Below are 20187 nucleotides of genomic sequence, written 5' to 3' on the forward strand. Positions count from 1 at the left end.
GACAGATCTAGTGACAGTGGCATCACAAGAAAGTATCAACTATTGTCAGTTAAAGACATATCTCAGTCTGAGATATGATGAGGATAAAACTTCCCCCTTCTATCAGCCATGTGTTCATGGGTATTATACAGAGAAATGCTATCAGCTACACAAAAACACTCTAAAGAGAAACTGTGTCACCCCTTGATTTTGTCTTTTCTGTTGGTCATCATTCATGATCATATTTCTTTTGTCAGTTGTTCAAATAAACTTTCACTCACTGTAACGAATGACTTCAGGCTTTTCACGAAGTATCTTTTGGTACAAGGAAAACCCATGTCCTCCAGACAAGAAGCATTTCATTTAAAAACATTTACAGATTAATTAATAAAACTGCCCTTTTCCACAGTGTTGAGGCATCATAACATCCAGAACTTATATCATACAGCCTCATAACTTACAGAACAAAACCACGCAGAGATTTTACAAAACTGAGGGCTGTGATGCCTAGAGGGAGGGCAAAGTTGGGATGGAATTTCACTGTCTCAGTTTGAATATCCAAGCAGAAAAAATTAGGAACTTACAGCTGGACACTTTATCAATCAATTCAAAGGTAAGTTACCCCACACCAATCAGCATGTCGCTGCACATATACTGTGTCCTGTAGCTGCTGATTTATTGAAATCACATGTAGCTGGTCTGCTTATATGTGACAATGCAAAAGTAATAAACCAGACAAGGAACAAATTAATTTGCATAAATTTTACAGTTCTCTGGATGAACTAGATTACATACTTACACAAGTTTTTAAACAATTTTAAGGCAACTTAATTAAGCTAGTGCAACTTTTAAGAAAATGAACAGGTTCAAATTTCCAAAAGATACACATCTTCTCAATGTTTCATCTTTATTCCTGTGAAACATGTGCATAGAGTTTTCTAGTTTTAAAACAATGCTTTTAATCTGTATGAGTTATTCGGATTTTACACTCTGTTTTTCTTGAAGTATATTCAATTTTTAAAATTAAAACAATCTAATAGTAAGGATACATCTACAGAACCTTTAGTGGCTTGAAAGTTCCTTTGGCAGTAAGCCATTACAGTGGAGGCCAGGAGAGTTGTAAGTATAGTGAAATGCTAGTTCCTCTTAGTTACCAACAATACTTAAAAATTGCAGTAGCAAAATTGATTAAAAGCCCTCAAAATTTTAGCAAAACTATTCCATGTACACATCAGAGTAAACCTTATTATTTCAGTGCCATATACTGTGGAGGGATGGCAATGATATTGAAATTTGGCCACATATGAAAAATTTTCATGTAAAGCTTGAAAATCCTATCTTTTCCCAGATATGTGATACATTTTGAGTATACTATTGATTGTCAAATATTGCCTTTATGCTTCACAAACAGAATAAATGTTCTCTAGGGCTCAAAACTGAATAGCACCTCATACATCCAAATTTTGTATTTTAAGTATGATGAGAAAAATGCCATGACAGGAAAACTAAGATCAATTGTAATATAATTAATTGCTAGTATTAATTTAAATATAAAAAACATCAAGGTCTTTTGCAACGTGCTGAGTCAGAAATCAAATTTCCCATCTTTTATGAGCAATCTTGTAACATTACAATGTACATCTTTGGTATAAGCGTTTTGAAATATCCCATAGAAAGTTAGATTTCTGCCATGGAAATCTAAGAGATGATTTAATGAAGCTACAGAACTGCAATAATTCTGTGTACGATTATAGACCTTCAAAGAAACGCATCCAAGACCAGCATTACATTATATGGATTGTTACTCTGTTTATCCTATTGAATTTTTATTGGCCCCTTTTAAAAAAAGAGCTGGTCTGTTATAACTTATTTAGTAAGGCAAGCCAGTCACCTGGTGACTGTGTGGCACACAGTAACAGGTGAGATCTGTGTTTTTAGAGGCAATTAGGTGCAAGGCTTCAAACAGCCACTCCCTATTCCAGTTCTTTTGGAAACCTCTGTGTGTGACGAACATCTAAGAGTGGATTTACAACTGGGGAGTGGAACGCTGTCCTTTGTTCAAAGAACTCTTAGGGCTGAGAGCATCACAATAGCAAATACGTTTAGCCAGCGAAAAACTCCTCTGGAGTCCGACACAAATTAAATCTGCATGCCTGTTCTTGCTTCACTAGACTGGAAAAATGTGGATATGACACTGTGATTAAAAAACAAATGCAGACACACTGCAACCATTGCCTAGCTGCCAGAAAAAACAGTTTTGCAGAACTATCAGCAAAATTGTCCAGAAGCCAAATTTTTAAACACTGAGGAAACATATGCTCTCAAAATAGCTCAGGCTACTTTGTTCCATTAACTGCTCTACATAATTAAAGATACAAAAAAAAGATAGAATTAAACACTAGCACATTTTTTTTCTTCCATTCTTCCTTTTATTATTGCTTCCATGTAAAGCGTAGTCAAATGTGTAACAGTAGTTACTGGTTTTTAATGTCCCATTTATGGCAAAAGAGTCTGGTTTGCAGGGGCCAATGTGTTTGATTTTTGTTTTGAAATTATAAAGAATTCTCGTGCTTGCATTTTTTTGCAATTCTTACGTTAAAATACTTTTTATTCCAAGTAGAACTTATGCCTGTGTTATTTCCCCATAAACACCTCCTCTAGAGATTTATTAGTAATAAACGAAGAACCCATGTTAACAACAAGTTCTGAGATGGAGCAGAAGAGCTAGTGTGATATGGCAGCAACACTAATTTTAAATGAAGAATAAACCTCCTCAACCAATTAAGTTTGAGATAAAAAGGATTGAGGCATTTATTTATGAAACCTATATATCACAGACTGCATGGGAAGAGACTATATTATACCAGATGTTTCTGTGACAGGTTGCACAACCCAGATTTCTTCATCTAAAGGGAAAAAAAATCCCTCTGCTAGCACAGTGCCTCCAGTCTTTTCCACATATATTGAGGAAGGCTGGTACATGAGAAACAAGCACTAGGTTTTTGAAACATAGGAGCTTTTTATTAGTTTCCTAACTTAGGTAAGTTACAATTCTTTACTCACTGAAGACAGAATCAACTTTGATTTTACTGGAGTCAGTCCAGGTCAGTTCTCACTGGGCTTGGCTTTGCTTCATGAGCCAGGTGGTGTGACTGAAGATACCACATCAGTCGCACTGTTTGCATTTTAATTTAGAACAGAACATAATAAATCCAATAACTGCATAGATTTTAACTGCCTATTTGTGTGCTATCAAAACCTAATAGAAGTTAGGAAAAACTTTTAAATCTGGAAGCAAGATTATTTATAAAGAAATGAGTGCACCTCTACTCTACATACAAGGGATTTTTAGAACCTGTAGCTACAGGTTGCTGACACATAGCATTAGTTTTATTAGTGACAGAGCAATAGGGATTAATCGCAGTCTTCCAGACATATAAAATATGTTTTCAAATTGGCCAGGTGGGATGTAAAGTCCAGAGGAAAGCCCAGTACTTTTTGAGGTCTGATTATGTTTCTATATTTTTCCCAAGATAAATTTGACAGTTGATGGGTGGTTTTGAAAAAGGAAACTGGTGGTAAGCTTCACTACAATTTACTGGGAGGCTTCTCCCTCAAAACTGGCATCATATTAACAGCACAGCTAATTTACAGTTCTGATGACCAAACTGTGCTGATGACCCAGCAGAATGCACGGAGTATGAGGTACAATATTGCAAAAAAGGCCTTAGAAAATCAGACAGGAAAAACATGTAGTCTTTCAGTGGTTCAAAATTTACCTGCATTAAGAATATTTGCAGCACTTTTTAGTTAATATGTTATGACTCAAAATGGCAACTGATCCAGAGTTGTATCCAGCAGAGATAATTATACAGAAGTTGTTCGACTGAGAACATTGTGCTTTTATCACTGCATGCAGTAGTAGGATAATTTTAGTCAGAGAAAGTTGACACTTATGTAGGACAAAAAATTGTTCATTCAACCCTCTAAGTAGAAGGCATATCAGAGAATTTTTTTAAAAAAGAAAAAAGTGTAAGGTTTAAAATTTAAATATTTAATTAGCGCATATGAAAGGACATTTCGTGTGTGTCTAAAGCTACTCCAGATATTTTGAAAACAGAAATAATCATGGATCATTACTGACAGTGTTAGCTGTCTACTTCCAAATGCATGGAATACGTTTATGTTATGATTAACTTTTCTATTTTTTTCCCAATATTTTGCATGTCAAGGTTTGTTCATCTATAGAAACATACACCTTGCAATGGGAAAACACACATAGGCTCAGTGCAAATCTGCATCATAAGTATTGTTGTTCTGTTACTTTTGTTTTGCATTAACCAACTGTTGTTTTTATCTACTGTTCTTAGTTTTGTTTTTGTTTTGTCATTAAACATCACTGTGGAGGCAGAGATCTCAAAACTCTTTCCATGAATTTGTACTTGGGAATCCATACCTGGCACGTTGAGTATGCCACTGGACATGGAAGAGTTTGCCTAGAGATTGTTTAGACTGCATTAACAGTCATATTGCAACAGCAATGTCTTTGATGTGAGAAACATTTGTTGCTTATTTTAGGAGCAATTTCCATGTCAACACTGCCATGGCATTCATTATGCGAGCAGAATTTGTGATTATGCCTATTTATCCTTGCTCAGGTTTAAAAAGCAATGAAGTAAAGAAAAGTGCTAACCTCCTGTCTCTAAATGCCAAGTAGCCACAGAATCAAATCTTACAGCTGTAAATAAATGGGATAAGGTCTTCCCTGGAAAATCAGGCTGAAGCCGTTATGTTTGAAACCAAACTTAGGAGGACTAAACATTATCAAACTTGCTCTGCTTTGCCAGCTTGATCTTTAAACAATCCTGGGCACAGAAAGATGCTGAAATTGCTATATCTTGCTTCCATACACATTTTGAATTTTGCAAATAGATACAAAAAAACTCCAAGTGAAACATGATAGAGGCTAAATTGCTTCACAATGCCCTCAGCCTAATTAAGAACTCCATACTTCAGCAAGGATGAGCATGGAACAGAACAGAGGAGAATTTACTGCTCTCTCAAGTCTAAAAAAAGGAGATTCCTCAAAACCGTAAGTGTTATGACAAATTACATAACTTTGAATTATTTTTATTTAAAAATATTATTTTCATGATAGATTTGCAGAGATACCCACTTCTACTTGGTGGACTATGTTTTCAAGTTCAAAAGGTAAGATTGCATTTTCCTTACACATTTAAGGTTATCTAGCCATAGTTCAAGCAGAGCCTCCCATCACTGCGGGTGTGATAAATTACCAGCTGCCTTCTCTTATTGCAGTTTACTACATTGCCTCAAGCTCTTCCCCATTAGGGTATCACACACAGTATTTTATTGATTTTGGAGAGCAAAATAAGTTGCAAATGCATGAGTTTTCAAAGATGAGTAGCTTCACTCTACTATGAAAAAAACAGCTATAATTCACTCTTCTGCTGAAGAGGAAGAAATGCTGAAGTCGAGCTGGCAAGTAGGATATCCACACCCTGAGGTTAAGCACTAACACAGCAGCCTGAGCCTGTTCCCAACTCTAGCTATGATCCTAATTTGAGATCGTCACTACTCTGGGCCTTAGCTGTATGTTTGTTATTTGGATGTGGAGAAGATGGTGGAAGTGAAAGAGGAAGCAGAGCTGAAGAGGGCACCACAAAGCCAATCTTCATGTGCCTGGGCCCGATATGAGCAGTGATTACAGCACAGTAGAAAATACATCTTTTGGTGAGGATTTGGTTTAGTTTGAAATATTCATTATCAAGTTTTGTTGTTACCAGGCACACAGTGTCTGAAACAGGATTAATACTGCAAATAATCTTAAAGACCACAGCAATTTCTTACAACAATAATTTCTCACAAATACAATCTTACAAATATTACAACTATAATTTCCTTATAGAAAGGAAGTGGGGAATGAGACAAATTTGCTCATTAAAAGAAGAAAGGAACCACTACAAGATGGTTGTAGTGAAACCTCTAATGACATATTTTGCTTTGTGTTTCCATGCTATGCAGCTGGTTTTACTGTAGGCTTGAGATAGTGCTTTATCATTACTGAAGAAATTAGTAATGAAACTGTTGGTTTGCCTAGCTTTATTTGAAATACATACATTAAAAAAAAGAAAAAAAGAAAAAAAAGAAAAGGGTATTTCTGAACTCCTTTAAGGGTCTACATGAATTTTTTTCCATGTAGAAAAAAATTCTCCCACATTTCTTGGATTAAAACCTGTAGACTGGTCACCTCAAAGTTCCTCAAATTGATGCAAAAGTGTTCTGGAATTGAAAAGCTGAGCTATTTAATTAGAGTAGTTTGTGGATAAGATTAAAATTTCCAATGGCACTGCAAGAAACAGTTACTAGAGTGGAAGAATTTAATTTTTAATTTATTTTCTGTAACTAAGAGCAATGACTTCAGTTGAAAACTTGTTGTAAATTTAAAAAAAATGGGGAGAAGGAGCCAGATATAACTACTGGCATGAGGCAGACATACTGAAGTGATCCTGGTAGGGGAAAAAAACACAAATTGTTTCTCCATCTCGGGAACTAAGGCTGAGGCTTCTTCTCTTGTATTTTAAGCAAGATGAATAATCACAAAAGGGAGTTATCCTACAAAGAACTCCCCACTTACTACGCATGGAGTCACTGCAGAAAATCGCATCATGACATTGCATACACTCATACAAGGAAGTGACTCTTACTTTAACTGCACAAAAAAGTTTGACTGCAGTACCAATTTTTGAGAAAATATTACTGCTAAATATTACATTAATGAATTTCTGAATGAGAAGAGGGGATCAAGATATGAGAAAAACACCAGTAGCAGAGTTTTCCCCAGTGTGAATATAATGACTCTTCATCTTTTGTAATTTAGGTTTTCAAAATCAAGGCTAAATCATTCTTGAATTACTATAAACAGAAGAGGATTCAGTATCACAGCTGAATTGTCCTGTATGTTCATTTCTGTAGAAGAACCCTAAGGCATTACTGAGGACTTTGTTATTCCTTGCTCTAGGGTTCAGTATTGAATCACTTCTTGCAGCACTCTCCCTGCTCACTGACAGCCCATGTGACTTCTAATTGAATTTTTGAAATTGGTTATTCATAATCCAGGAGTACCTCAGTTCTGTGTCAGTAATAAGATGAGATGCAAAGAGCTCTTTGATTAATGGTCTCAATGATCTTAAATTTCTTTTCTTATCTAAACAATTCTATGATCTTATACTGTCTTGTACCTCCTATTACAAAACTGTGTATATCCTAATTATCCTCATATTAAGCTGTATGTTTCAGCAAGTCCTTGTATGATGGACTTTATGGTATTATAAAGAAATGAAATATGGATAAAGCAACTGTTTATTGTCCTTGGACTTTTTAAACATGAAAGGCCATCATGATTGGCAATTTCTGCTACTGTGCGTCGAGATGACTACAGAAAAATAGAGCAAGTTGGTTTTGTTCAGGATTTTGATTATTTACAACAGAAAGTAGATTTATAGCACCAGCAAATAGTATAAAGTTACAAAATGGTGCCGGTCCATTATATGGGATTAGAATTTAAAATCACTTTCATGTGGAGTAAGACACTGAAATTGCATAAGTAAGATACTTTACATAGATACACAAATCAGCTTCACATGCAATGAGAACAACTACTTACAAGACCATGTTGATTTTGGTGACAGTCCTGGTGAAAAATACCCTTACCATATTTTGTTTGAAATTCCTTTTGGAAAATTTCTTTCAGTATACATAGCTTGGAATTTTCACCCAATATTTTAGCTTTTCCCACTCTTCCCACCCAGATCTGATGGTGGTGTGCCTGTCTGGGGCAGACAAACAGTTCATCTGCTTGGCTCTGGGGAGCTGGAGGCAGCGCGTGAGGCAGGGCACAGTGCACCTGGCTGCCCTCCATGGCTACAGGAAAACTACGAAGGAATAGGGAGCCTACTTTTCCCATCCACCATGGATCAGCAGCTCTGGAGAGCACCCCTGAAAATATCCAGGCTGTAAGTAAGGTGAGAATAACTGTAAATAAAATGTATTTGGGTGGCTTTTCTCTCCCTGTGGTCTTAGCTCACATTCTAATGGTGAGGCTCTTTCCTCATGGAATACTGTGGCCCCTTTCCAGACTATCCCAGGTCTGTGCCACCTCTGAGCCATGTCCAAACACTGTGTGAGAGATGCTACTCAGCATAGACAAAAGCTGTGCCAGGGCCATGCTCACAAATAAGCAGCATGGAGAGGTAAGTGCCCCTGCAAAGCCCTGGCCCTACCTGGTTTGCAGTAGAAGTAAAGCCAAAGCCTACAAGGCAAGTCAAGACCACAGCTACCAAACAGAAGGACTATGAGTGACAAGGATCAAAACAACATGCACAAGTGACCTGACCATGTGTATGCCCTGGGATTTTTACATTTGCAACCACCAACTACTGCCAGTAGTGCAGCTTCCACAGTTCACTCACAGATGCACAAGTTTCTCCTAAATTAGGGCAAAAATAATTTCTGAAAAAACTTGAAAATCCTTCTAAATTATGTTTCCCACATTAAGTCACATTAAGCTTTTCAGGAACTCTCTTGGAGCACACATCTACCTCTCCTCAGCAACAGTCTTTGATAGATCACAAACATCCCTTTGTAGACTTCAAAATGACATGTACAAAGAAGTTCAAAGCAGGGAAAAAATTGGATACGGATAACTGATACTACACACAAAGAAAAATGTGGCCCATTCTTCTTCCTCTAGCAAATGGTTTCCTGGGTAGCTTTATCAGCTAAAGCAGACTTGCTGCACCCTCTGCAAAACACATAACCTTCCTGTTCCTGACACTCCACAGCCCCCTGTTTGGTGTGAGCACTGCCTGGGTTTTGGTGACCACAGGTGCTAGGCACAAAGGAAAGTCTCAGCCACGTACCACAGTTGTCTTCATCAGCGCGATTCCCGCAGTCATCCTCACCATTGCAGTGCAGCTGCTGGGGCAAACACTTTGTGATATTGCCACAAGGAAAGTAGCCCAGGGGGCACCTGGTGCCATCTGCAGAAGCATGATCTTCCAAAGACTCACAGAGGACTAAACAGGAAGAGAAAAAATATGTTTATTTTATGACGTGTTTAAAGACATTTGATATTATGTCCTTGTAACTACTCATTTACATTTGAGTGTGAATATCAAGCAATAAAAATGTGTTAATTCATTTGACATGAAATTACAAATAGTATACAAAGCACTTGTTAAACTTGGCAAAAATATTTTATAGAATTAGCTAATTAAAATTTCCTTTCATATAAAGCAAACAGGTAATTCCACCGTATTCATCCTCAGAATAAGATCACAATGTCAATTATACAAGACCTAAGGTCACTATTTTAAAGGATTATTTTGTTATTAATGATAACAATATAACAGATAAGCTATAGGTATTCCTGCCCATGGAAGACTGGTTGGAGCTAGATGATCTCTAGGGTCTCTTCCAACCCAAACCATTCTATGACATTAATTTGTGCTGAAATTTTAGACCCAGATAGATAAGTCCCTTTATACAAATTCAGATCTACATATGTTTGATTATATTCTAATTTTAAAGAAATTTCTTGGTGTAAATGGATCAAGGATCAAAGAACAAGGCAACAAAGATCAAATCTGTAACACAATTTTGCTGAAAATTGAGTAAGACATCACGAAGGGAGCAATTATGAATCCTTCAGAAGAGTTGTCAGTCTGATCCAAAAACTGTGGAGATATTGGTCAGAATATATCAGGGTGAAGTTTAGATACAGAGGGGCTGTTCTGCTGAGCCCATGCTTTGTAGGAAGGAACTTCAGAGAACACAGGACTTCATTCAAGCAGTGCTGAGGGGAAAGGTAGAAGGATGCTGAGGAGGGACAGGCAGGGCAGCTGGAGGACTCTGCCTGTCCTCTGTCCTCCAGTTCTCTGTGCTGTAGCAGCTGCAATTACCCACATTTGCAGATGCCTGATGCCTTTCTACCAGTGCCCCTGAGGGACAAATTCTGCCATCACTAATTTTTTCCAAGAAAGCTTGACTTATCTACCTCTTCTATAATGGATTGCAGGGTGCCAAGTCAGATTTCCTGTCGTATGAGATCAATTTCTTCCCAAGAGCACTATTGAGAGGGTTTGGGTTTAAAATTACTCTAGAATTAAGTTTGTTGAGTCCACAATATGTTGGAAATGGAGAAAAGCATCCTCAGGACAGAATACTATACAATGTTCTGCACTTCCAAAGCTTCCCCAAACCTACCTAGTACCTTTCTGCAAGGGTTTACTAATTTAATTTTTTAAGCACTTTCAAAAAGGAGTATCACTTTCTTATTAGAGCTACCATTTGGCTTAATGCACACTGTTACAAAAAACCCCCAAATCAAATAGAAACTCCATTGTAAATTTCATTGCTGTCTTAGAACACTACAAATACTCTCTACAAACTTTATTAACTATGATGTGATGCTTGTTCAGATAGCAAACTGTTAATTCTGAAACATGCAACATTTTTTCCAGGCTGTTTTCAAAGGCAAAGTATAAATCCTTCTCTCAACTTTCCCAGATTAACAAGGAATGTTCTTGCAAAACATCTGTTTTGTTTTTTTGCACTCATTTTTCTTTTGGACTAAGAGAAATCACCTGAAATTCAATCAAGTACTTCAGATTCATAAAAAATCTCTAGTGGAAGAACTTTCATCTAGTTAAGCCCTTGACAATGCTTACAGCTCTGGAAAACTGAAATGTTAGAACTGTAGCTGCAGAAAACTGAGATAAATATCCTTTTTTATGTACAGAATTATCCATGCTGTCAGAAGCATCCTGCAGAGAAAGTCATCTCTTCCAGCTAACCACCACTGAATGATTTTTAAAAGTTGGTTTGCTTTTATCCACAGGTATATGACCTATGCAATTACTCAAAGAGCATTAGTTCCTTAAGACTTTTATGTATAGGTACTAAAAATAAAGCTACATTCTAATCACAGGGTGAATTCACACTTGCATATTGTTCATGAATTTCTCTGCTGTTCTGTGCTTGTATTCAGAACATTATGATTAACTTGTTCCACCCAAAAAATAAACAGCAAAAAAACTTATGTAGGCATACTGTTAAGCTAACTGTGTGTGTGTAGTATTTAGGGTCTTAAGTCTCTTTCTTAGCAAAAAGCTGAGCAGGCAACTGATGCCCCCTTAAGTGCAGTTACTTGTTTCAATCTGAGTACCTACCAAACCATCTGGCAAGAGACACCAGTATGGGAAAAAACATCATAAATGAAAACATAAACAGACCATCAAAAAAACTCTCACATTTTTTCAAGCTTTTTATTCTACACACTAAAGGTGTACTTAGACTGATCTGAACCTTGTGCTTAAAGGGTCTGATCTCCATGCAGTTTAAATTTCAGATGAAAGCCTTTATCTTCTCATAGCATCATTCAATGGAATTTCACAGCATGTTCCAAAAACTACTATTAATTATTCAAATAGTATTAATCCCTGAACTAATTAATGAATATGCTCTTGCATTTTAGAAATCTGTACTTTGCCACAAAGAATTAGTCCCTCGTGATGTTCAGTGTTTTGAATTCTCTGTACATTTATAGCCTTGATGATATCTATTCTGAATCTCTGCATTACTCATTTTGTGCTATGTTGGATTACCCTGGCATGTAAATATCTGCCTGGGAAAGGAGGTAACACAGCTTCAAAACTCAACAACTTCATCCCAGTTATAAAATCAGGCACTGGTCTTTGTCCACTGACTTGTTAACATCACTTTGTTTATGCAAAAAAAGACAGAAGTTTGGACTCTGCTGATTGCAGGAGATTTATGTATGGAAAAGCTCTCAACTCTGAGGAAATATTTGGTAAAGCTGACAAAGGTACACAGGAGATAAGGCAATGAAAACTGTTGTAAAATGCTAGACAATATTCAAACAATTATCTTTTGGATTGAGAAAATTAAATTTCAGACTTTTATGTGATGAAAATGGATAAAATAGCACTGTAACAATGGCAATTAAAAATTATGGTTATTGTTTCGCAAATACAGACTTTACTGACATTGGAGTTCACCATGCCAAGATAATGATCTATCATCTTTGTGATGTGGTATTAAAGTTGTTAGCTTTTCTACATTTGATTGATTTTCCACTATGAAAAAAATTGAACCACTGTTCTTGTATCTTGTTTGTGCTTTTTTTTAGCAGCTGAAAGAAGATGAAAAGTGATAAACCTGTGACAGACTTGCTTATCAGAAGGTTTGCTTTTACAGAAACCAACTAAAAAAGCCTCTTCTTTGTATACCTCAGAGAGAAAATAATGTCCTGCCTTTCTGTGACATAGAGATACTTGCATAAATTTCAGCTATTCTGTACTAGAAAAATTATTTATCATAATGTTCAGCATAAATATTTGCCGTGTTTCAAGGACAAAGGAAAAAGAAATAGGTGGACTTGGTACCGGTACAAACAGCAAAACCATAAACAAATCTCTTTCTGACTTGTCTCAATACAGAAACATGTTCTACCTAGCAGCATGTTCATGCTACTGCAAATTAAATATTTCTGACTGTCATGTATTTAGGGTCCCCTGCAATCCCCCCAGCTCATCTCAAGTTTTCAAAAAGAAAGCAAGAATTCCTGTTGTGCACCTTTTAAGCTTATCCACACTGGCTGCTCTGAGATGCTTACTGCTATAAGATGCCTGCGGTGAAGAAAGTGGATCGTTTTCCCAGCTTGTCTTTAAATATAAGATCAAGTTAACTCTGCTTTCCTTTGCTAAAGGAATAAGCATGAGTTGGGTTGTCATCTAGTATAGATGATAAGGCTTTTTCCTCTGTTGCATGGATGCAGAATCACTAGGGAAAGAACATGACAGCCCCTCTTTAAGCAGTCATAAAATGAAATCGAAAGAAGGAACGCATTTGGAAAAGCCAAGAACAAGATGTTCCCAGGACAACATGGCTTGGCTTCCAACTAAATTGATTCATTAGGCTTGTTAGTTTTGTGCATTCTTTGAAACACAGTGATTGGGTCACAAGTGCTGTTTGAGGAACCAAATAAGGCACATGTGCACTATAAGAACACAGACTTAAACACGGCTACTCGTGGATTCCATAAAACAAGCACGACCCTGTAAAGGGAACAGCTCTGGGCTGATGGGACTGAGTCACAAGCACTGAAACTAACCAAAGGCATTACTCATTGCTTGGTAGTCACACTAGTTCCAACTGTGTCGCATATAGGTTCAAATAAAGGCATATTAAGATATCAGGAAAATACTTTTGTGCTTTCAAGGGTTTGAATAACGCGAAGTCCAGTGTCACGAATCCAAAATGACTCATGAATTCCATCAGCCAAATAAGCAAACTAGATTTTCCTCACTTTAAGTGAGTTAACACTTCAAAATGGTTGAGGAAATCCAATTGCTCTTTGAAAAGGCTCCTCAGATGCCAAGAACCAAGGAATGATTGTGGTACTGAAGAATCCACCCTGTACTTTTCTGATGGAAAACTATTTCACCTACAAAAGCCCAAGTTCTTCAGAGAGACTCATACAAAACTGGTGGCACTTTCCCAATCTTACATAACTTTTTTTAGTTGCTGTACTTCTAGACACCGTGGGAGATGGGCTGGAGAAACAGAAAACTGAAAATATTCTTACTTTGATACAGAATGTTTTGTTTGAATAAAACAGAATCAACTCAGAAACTGTTGAAGTTAAAATCGATTTCACCTGTAATTTTTGTGCTAGCTTGAATACTTCAAACTGACAGTTGATTAAAAAATATCCCCTTCTGCTCAAAAGTCTATTAAGGACATGTGAAATGGCTTTGAAAAACCTTTAGCATAATAGAACAGGTCTCATAGGCTTATCACCATCATTTGTAAAGATTAATCATCAGAGCAAGGTTATAAAAGGTTTACAACTATAAATTACTTTAATTTACAAGAGGTTTAATTAATTAATAACAAAGAATAGAAGCAACAGGTGAATGATCAGCTTTGATTAGATGCATTTGAATCCTCAAATAACAGAAAAAAAGAAGATACAACAATTCAAAAAGATATTTTTTAAAAATAATTCGTTGTCTGAATCTGACCATTACAACAATATGTAGAATGAAGAGATGACGTTCATTTCTAGATTAATTTTCCTTGTTTTGTTCAGAATTTTCAGCTTCTTCCCAGTAAACAAAGGATTTTTGAGTAATATATGACTGATACAAGGATAAAGTTAGTCCATTGCATTTCAGGATAGAAATAAAAAGTTAACTTCAGCATAATTTCATTTAACTTATTATAACTTAATCAGTGAGAATGCATTTTTTCCCATCATGTAATTTAATAAAGACTCCCCTAAAATTCTCTTTTAGGAGAAGCTTTCTAGTGATATCTGGGAAAATGTAATGTGAATCTCATATTATTTAATGCCAATAAAACTAAACTTTAAACTGTCCAAAAGCAGCACATTGAAAATAGATTCCAGTTTCATACAAGAACAAAACAGAGTTTACACACTTGTACTTTAGTGCTGTTAAAGTTCTTGGAATAACACCTTGGGTAAAATTTGTATACCAAAACAGACCTAGGTCTAGTGGCAATAGATTCTTTGGCTTTAATCCCTGAGACAAGGTGTCTGTGGCTTAAAGGACTTAAATACCTGTACAATGTACTCAAAAAAGTGTAATTAAACTCTTACCACCCCACTGCCTTTTCTGTAATTTGCTCCTCTGCTTTGGTAGTTGTCCAGCTCTGAAGTCTACGACATTTTCTAGATATTGCATACACATCGTGTTTTTAATTTTAGGTTTGGCTGGGTACAAGTGACACAGTGTAACTTACTCAGAATGACAGATTCATTTCTAAAACACTAGCAATTTTTTTCTATATTTAGCTGTTAGTTTTGCAACCAGAAATACACTTTCAGTTTTATTGCATTACATTCATCTTTAGCAAACTATATTAGATGTCACTCTAGGAACACATAGTATTTGAACTACACACCTAAGTCTCTGTTTGCATTAGACACAACATAGTGCAATGGACTTTAGCAAAAATGGTGCAAATATTATGACTGTTGCATGCCAATCTGGTAATTATCTTGGATTTTAATTTCATAAAGTCCCTTTATATCTTGCTGGGGATTACACAATGCTTTCATTTCAGAAGCATTTTCCAAAGCAGAAAATTTGTATTATCTTTTTGAAAATATCACCTCCAATCTCACAACGTCACTAGTTATCAGTTATGTCACAGACAATTCAGTCTAATTAATCCAGTTACAGGGTTGGAAGATCCTTGTTTTCTAAGTGCCAGATAAATCCACACCAGGGTCAGAAACTTCCAGTAGAACAACCCAGACTGGTGACATGGCACCTTGGCAGAGGATTTGGGGTTTATACCTGTTTTTAATTTGTCATTTTGTTCTGCCTGCATAGAACTTAGAATAAAAAGATCCTGATGAGCATAAAGATCTGAAAGAGATAATATGTCTAAAAGCCCCAGTATGAAGTGAAATAAGTTCTATCTGAATCAAATTTTATAGGGCATTCCCAGAGGATAGGGGTTCAGCACAATGTCTAACAAAGACACAAATTAATAAACATAGCCAAACTTTTTTATTGCTCCACCTCCCCTTTTCTTCCTCTCCCCAAATAAACAGAATTTAAATGATATCTGACTATTATTTCTGTTTAGAAACAAGTTCCATATTCTGACATGATTTCCAATAGAAAATTCAACAAGGTAAGTTTCCTTTGCCCCTGTGGTTTTTCCATCAGGGTAACTCCTCAGCTTCACTAATTTCTTTTTTCGCAGCAGAGCAGTATCGAGTAGAAAGCTGGCCATATGAAACACTAGGGTTTTGTTCAACTGGTGTTAGGTATTGAATAGAAATGAAGGCACCAATCCAAACGTGTTAAATAGCCTGTGCTAGTCAGCACCATCCCACCTGGAAGGCCCGGAAAGGAAATGGTTAGCCACCAAAATAAAAGAAACTCCTCTCCCAGGAGTAGATTCTTTCTCACAACCACTATCCAGTGTGTTTGGCCTGGTTCATTGAGCCCCAAAGAGAAAAGAATTTTGTTGCAAGCAATGTTTTTCCTCCCTCTTTTGAAACACAGCATTTATGAGCTAATGATTTAAACACGTGTAATAAAAATAATGAAAAAAAAACCTCTGAACCTTCATACCCAGAGTTTTTGAAGTTTTGTAATCCTAGGGTAAAATGTTTCTTCTGTTGCAGTATTTGCCAGGTATATTACATTTATTTTCGTATCTTATAATCAGTAGCAAGGTAGTGAAAGCTTTTTTTTTTAAAAATCAGAACAATCCAATAGCTGAAAATTTACTTTAGCCAAAAAGATTAACGAGAGATAAATATCAATAAATTTGTTTCTCTCAAACAACAGTCATTCACCTCATCTACTTAACCAGCATTCTGAATTTCAATACCTAAGGACAACAGCTAGAGATCACTGTAAAGAAGTACATTTTAGGCTTTCTGCTTTCAGCAAGTTAATCCACTCAGCCATGCATAAAGTAAGCAAAAGTGAAACACTGGCTAGTGAAAACGAAATTATTTAAATTAGCAAACAACAGACATTTGTAATATTTCTCTTAAGTTTCCATAAACAAAAGGCAGATTTAAGTGACTTCATGACACAATATCGTATACAGGAGGAAGTTTGTGTACATGTGCTTTCATGCATAGAAGTAAAAAGAAATCCAGCACGAGACAGAAAACACTTGTGGGAAAGCCTTAATAGAAAGCTGCAATGAGAAAGGGGAATGAAATTAGACAGGCAATGAACATAGAAACTAATTCCTGATATTCAGATTGTAAGATGCAAAGCATTATTTGGATATCATTAACGTGTCCTCAAGACAGAAACAACCTAAAAGATCATAACCCATTGCCTAACTTTTCTTCTGTCTAAAAGGGCAAGCCTGTCTTCCTTTTTTTTTTCCTACTGAGTATCTACATTTTCACCCTCACTCCAAAACAGAAGTTATAGCTAAATTATGTCATTTATTCCAATTTTGGCATGTTCTTGTGATGGAGAAACAAGCCCCACAAAACCCCAACAATGTGGTAGAATGAGCATTTTGCAGTGCTGATGATAGAGAAATAGGTTTGAGAATATCCAGCCGAAACAGTTTGAGGAAAAGAACCTGAAGGGTGACAGTGGGAGATTCTATTATCTCTTTCTCCATCTTCTTTTGCTCTCTAGTCTCTTATTTTCTACACAGTCACTAGAAAGAAGCAAGCTTCACATCAGCCACAATTTCAGATTCCACTATTTTTCCTCTGTTCCCAAGCAGCACAATCAAGTGAGTATTTAAAAAATAATCTCAGTTATGCTTTATCTAGGATTCCAGACAGAGGGAAAAGTGTTTTGGGACCCTTAACGTTGTATTTGAAATATGAAACATAATCTATATTTTTTTCTCTTTTTCTTTTTTTCTACCTTCATTGTGGTTTTAATAAAGACTAAAAGGATTGCAATAATAATTCTTACAATGGAACTAAGCCAGCATAATTTGAAGTGAAGCTCTGAAACACACTCAAGATAAATCTTGTAACAATGAAAATAAATTATTTCTTGGTGAGCTGGAGACAGGATTATCTGATATATTTTATTTATTCACATACTTTTATTACTAAGAACCATTTATAACTATTAAGAATTCAAATCTAATATAGAACTACAAGTTCAGATTTGGGAGGTGGTTGTGCCCTGTGCCCTATGAGGTTCCTGAAGTATTATAAAATATGGAACCCTTTGTTGTTCTGTATTGAAGTAAAATAATTTGAAAGTATTTTAGCAAATCTGTTTTCTAAGAGCTCACAGAACTATTTTATGAAAAATCAATTTGCAGAATGTGTTTAAACAAATGCATTATTGGATTCTGACTCATGAATCTTTGGTTCGATTTAAAAATCACAAGTTTTCTCGTCTCTGCTGTATTCTGCTGTGAGTACAAATAACTCACCACTAAGTTGTGACACTCCAGTTAAGTGCATAAAACAGAAATAATCTCAAGTTAATAGGATTTCTGACTTTCTTGAAATGAATAATGTTGGCTGGTCAAACCACAGAACTGGGGAATAATTTAGATTGGAAAAAACCTCTGAGATCATGTAGTCCAGCTGCTTGGACCCCATGACCAGAGACATCTGACTTATAAATGTGCATGTAGATTAAAAGCAATGGATCTTTAAATTATAGCTTGTAGATTTTATGCATTTATTAATGTACATAAAGAAATGTCACATTAATAAATGCATGTATTTAGAAGTTTGGATATCTGTATTAGAACATATAACAAGAAACAGCATTCAAAAACGTGACTCCATTTCAGATGCATTTTGGCTAAGCTATATTTTTGCACGGATTGCTGTGGATTTAACCTTCATATAGGCTATAGCTCCTCCTTCTCCTCCTTTCATGCCACTTCATCTAACCTAAAAGAGGATGAAGTCTGTTCCTGACACTGTTTTCTCATTGCTAGCAATGAGAGCCTGCTCTGTGGAACCAATCTAGAAACCAAGAAACCAACGTAGTGACATGATGATGTGAAAGCTGTGAATATGTAAATGAAAGATTTAAAAAGAAAAAATGAAAATTTAATCAAATAGTGATAAAGCAGAAAGATATACAAGGTGTTTTATTTTTATTAAACCATACTAAGAAAAAGAAAGACTTCATGTGACATCTAAAACCTAGGGGTGTAGAAAAATTGAATATTCAATACCTGTTTTTGATATGTTTTTGTAAAAGTAGAAAGTGGCTGTACCCTTTCTGCATGATGCTCAGAATCCATACTGAAGAAAAAGCAGGATTTCTAAATGCATGTTTGCAGTGTTACTTAATTACTAGAAAAGAGTTAGTGTCAGAAAACCAGTGTCTATAATTTCTAGGTAAGACTTACATGACTGTGGATTGTCATGTTTTAACATGGAATTGGAGTGCAGAAAATGAGGACAAGGAGTGTATTTTTATGGCAGATGGGCCTTCTTGAATGAGATTTCCAAAAATGCAGATCATCTTTTGTCAACTGTATTGCTATTGAGTACTTCAGTTTAATCAAGACATTCTTTCATGTGGCTTTTGAATTCATTAACTTAGTCCTTTTCTTCCCCATACACACAGATTTTGGTTTTAACTATAATGTGGGCAGTTTCATTTAGGGATGCAGCTCCTAGCTTATTCCAAAGAAAAGCTGGTCTATTCCTATCTCTTTTTTTAAAAAAAGTGAAACTGAAAAACAAGAACACAGGGCAAAAATGTATTTCTAAGTTTAAAAATACCACTTCCACCCTTCCAAGCACTATGCCATTTTCCCTAAGCTGAGCATAATATGGGCAGCCAGGTCTGCAACGGGAAAAGTTTCTTCTCCCAGGTCAAGCCAGCTATTTCTTCTGTAGAACAGAGGAGAAAGAGGCAATGTTCACCTGCATTGACCAACTTGTGCATGTCTTTGAGCCTCAGTGGCTGTACAGTCTCTCCCACTCCTAATGCTGTAATGACACTTGCTCTTCTCTGGAGGAAACAATTACTTGACTGAGACAAAACATTTTGACCAAATAAAGCCTTAGGACTGATACAGAACAGCAGGGTGGAACACAATGAGCTGTGCCATAGGGGACTGGGTGATTTAACATCCTCTCTGGACAAGCTCTGCTAAGTGATCCCACAGGCACAGATCCCTCCCGATCTGTGCAAGTGCAAGGCCTTTAGAGCAAGAAACAGGAAGAGAAAAGTTTTCCACAGCAGAGTTCAGTTGTCTTCATGCGATGGCCTTCATTTTGTGATCCCCAGCCTCATCAACATTTTACCTTAATCTTCTACAACAAACGAAGAAGGCATCACTCAGGCAGCATAATTCACCATAATTTTTGATTCATCCTTTTATTACAAGACAAAAAGCATGTGTTTTTGTGAAGTTATAACAAGAAGAATATTCGGTATGACCACATAGCACAACTTAAGATTGTGTCCTTTGCCTAAATTCCTAAGCACTGAGTTTATAAAATTAATAACTTTCTCTGACACAGATAATATTAGCTATTAGAAGAGAAAATCAGTTTCCCTCCAGCATTTTATAACAGGACATAGTGCTGCATCACTAGTTCAGATCCTTTAGCTCTCTAGACCTTTGTCTTTTGAGAGGGTA

General features: G+C 36.2%; 1 protein-coding gene across 5 annotated transcripts in view; it reads right to left on the bottom strand.

The window, feature by feature from the left end:
• The window catches only part of RXFP1 (relaxin family peptide receptor 1), a 48277-nt gene that overhangs the window by 21489 nt on the left and 6601 nt on the right, over positions 1–20187 (bottom strand). For all 5 annotated transcript variants that reach the window (XR_010083605.1, XM_063423642.1, XM_063423643.1 and 2 more), the window contains one exon: positions 8922–9077. Coding sequence is in view for 4 of the 5 variants with exons in the window: in XM_063423642.1 (XP_063279712.1) it covers positions 8922–9077 (156 nt within the window). In the remaining variant the exon portion in view is untranslated. The remainder of the gene's footprint in view (positions 1–8921; positions 9078–20187) is intronic.

This window comes from Prinia subflava, chromosome Z (genome assembly GCF_021018805.1).
Source record: "Prinia subflava isolate CZ2003 ecotype Zambia chromosome Z, Cam_Psub_1.2, whole genome shotgun sequence".
In the NCBI taxonomy this organism is placed as follows: Eukaryota; Metazoa; Chordata; class Aves; order Passeriformes; family Cisticolidae; genus Prinia; species Prinia subflava.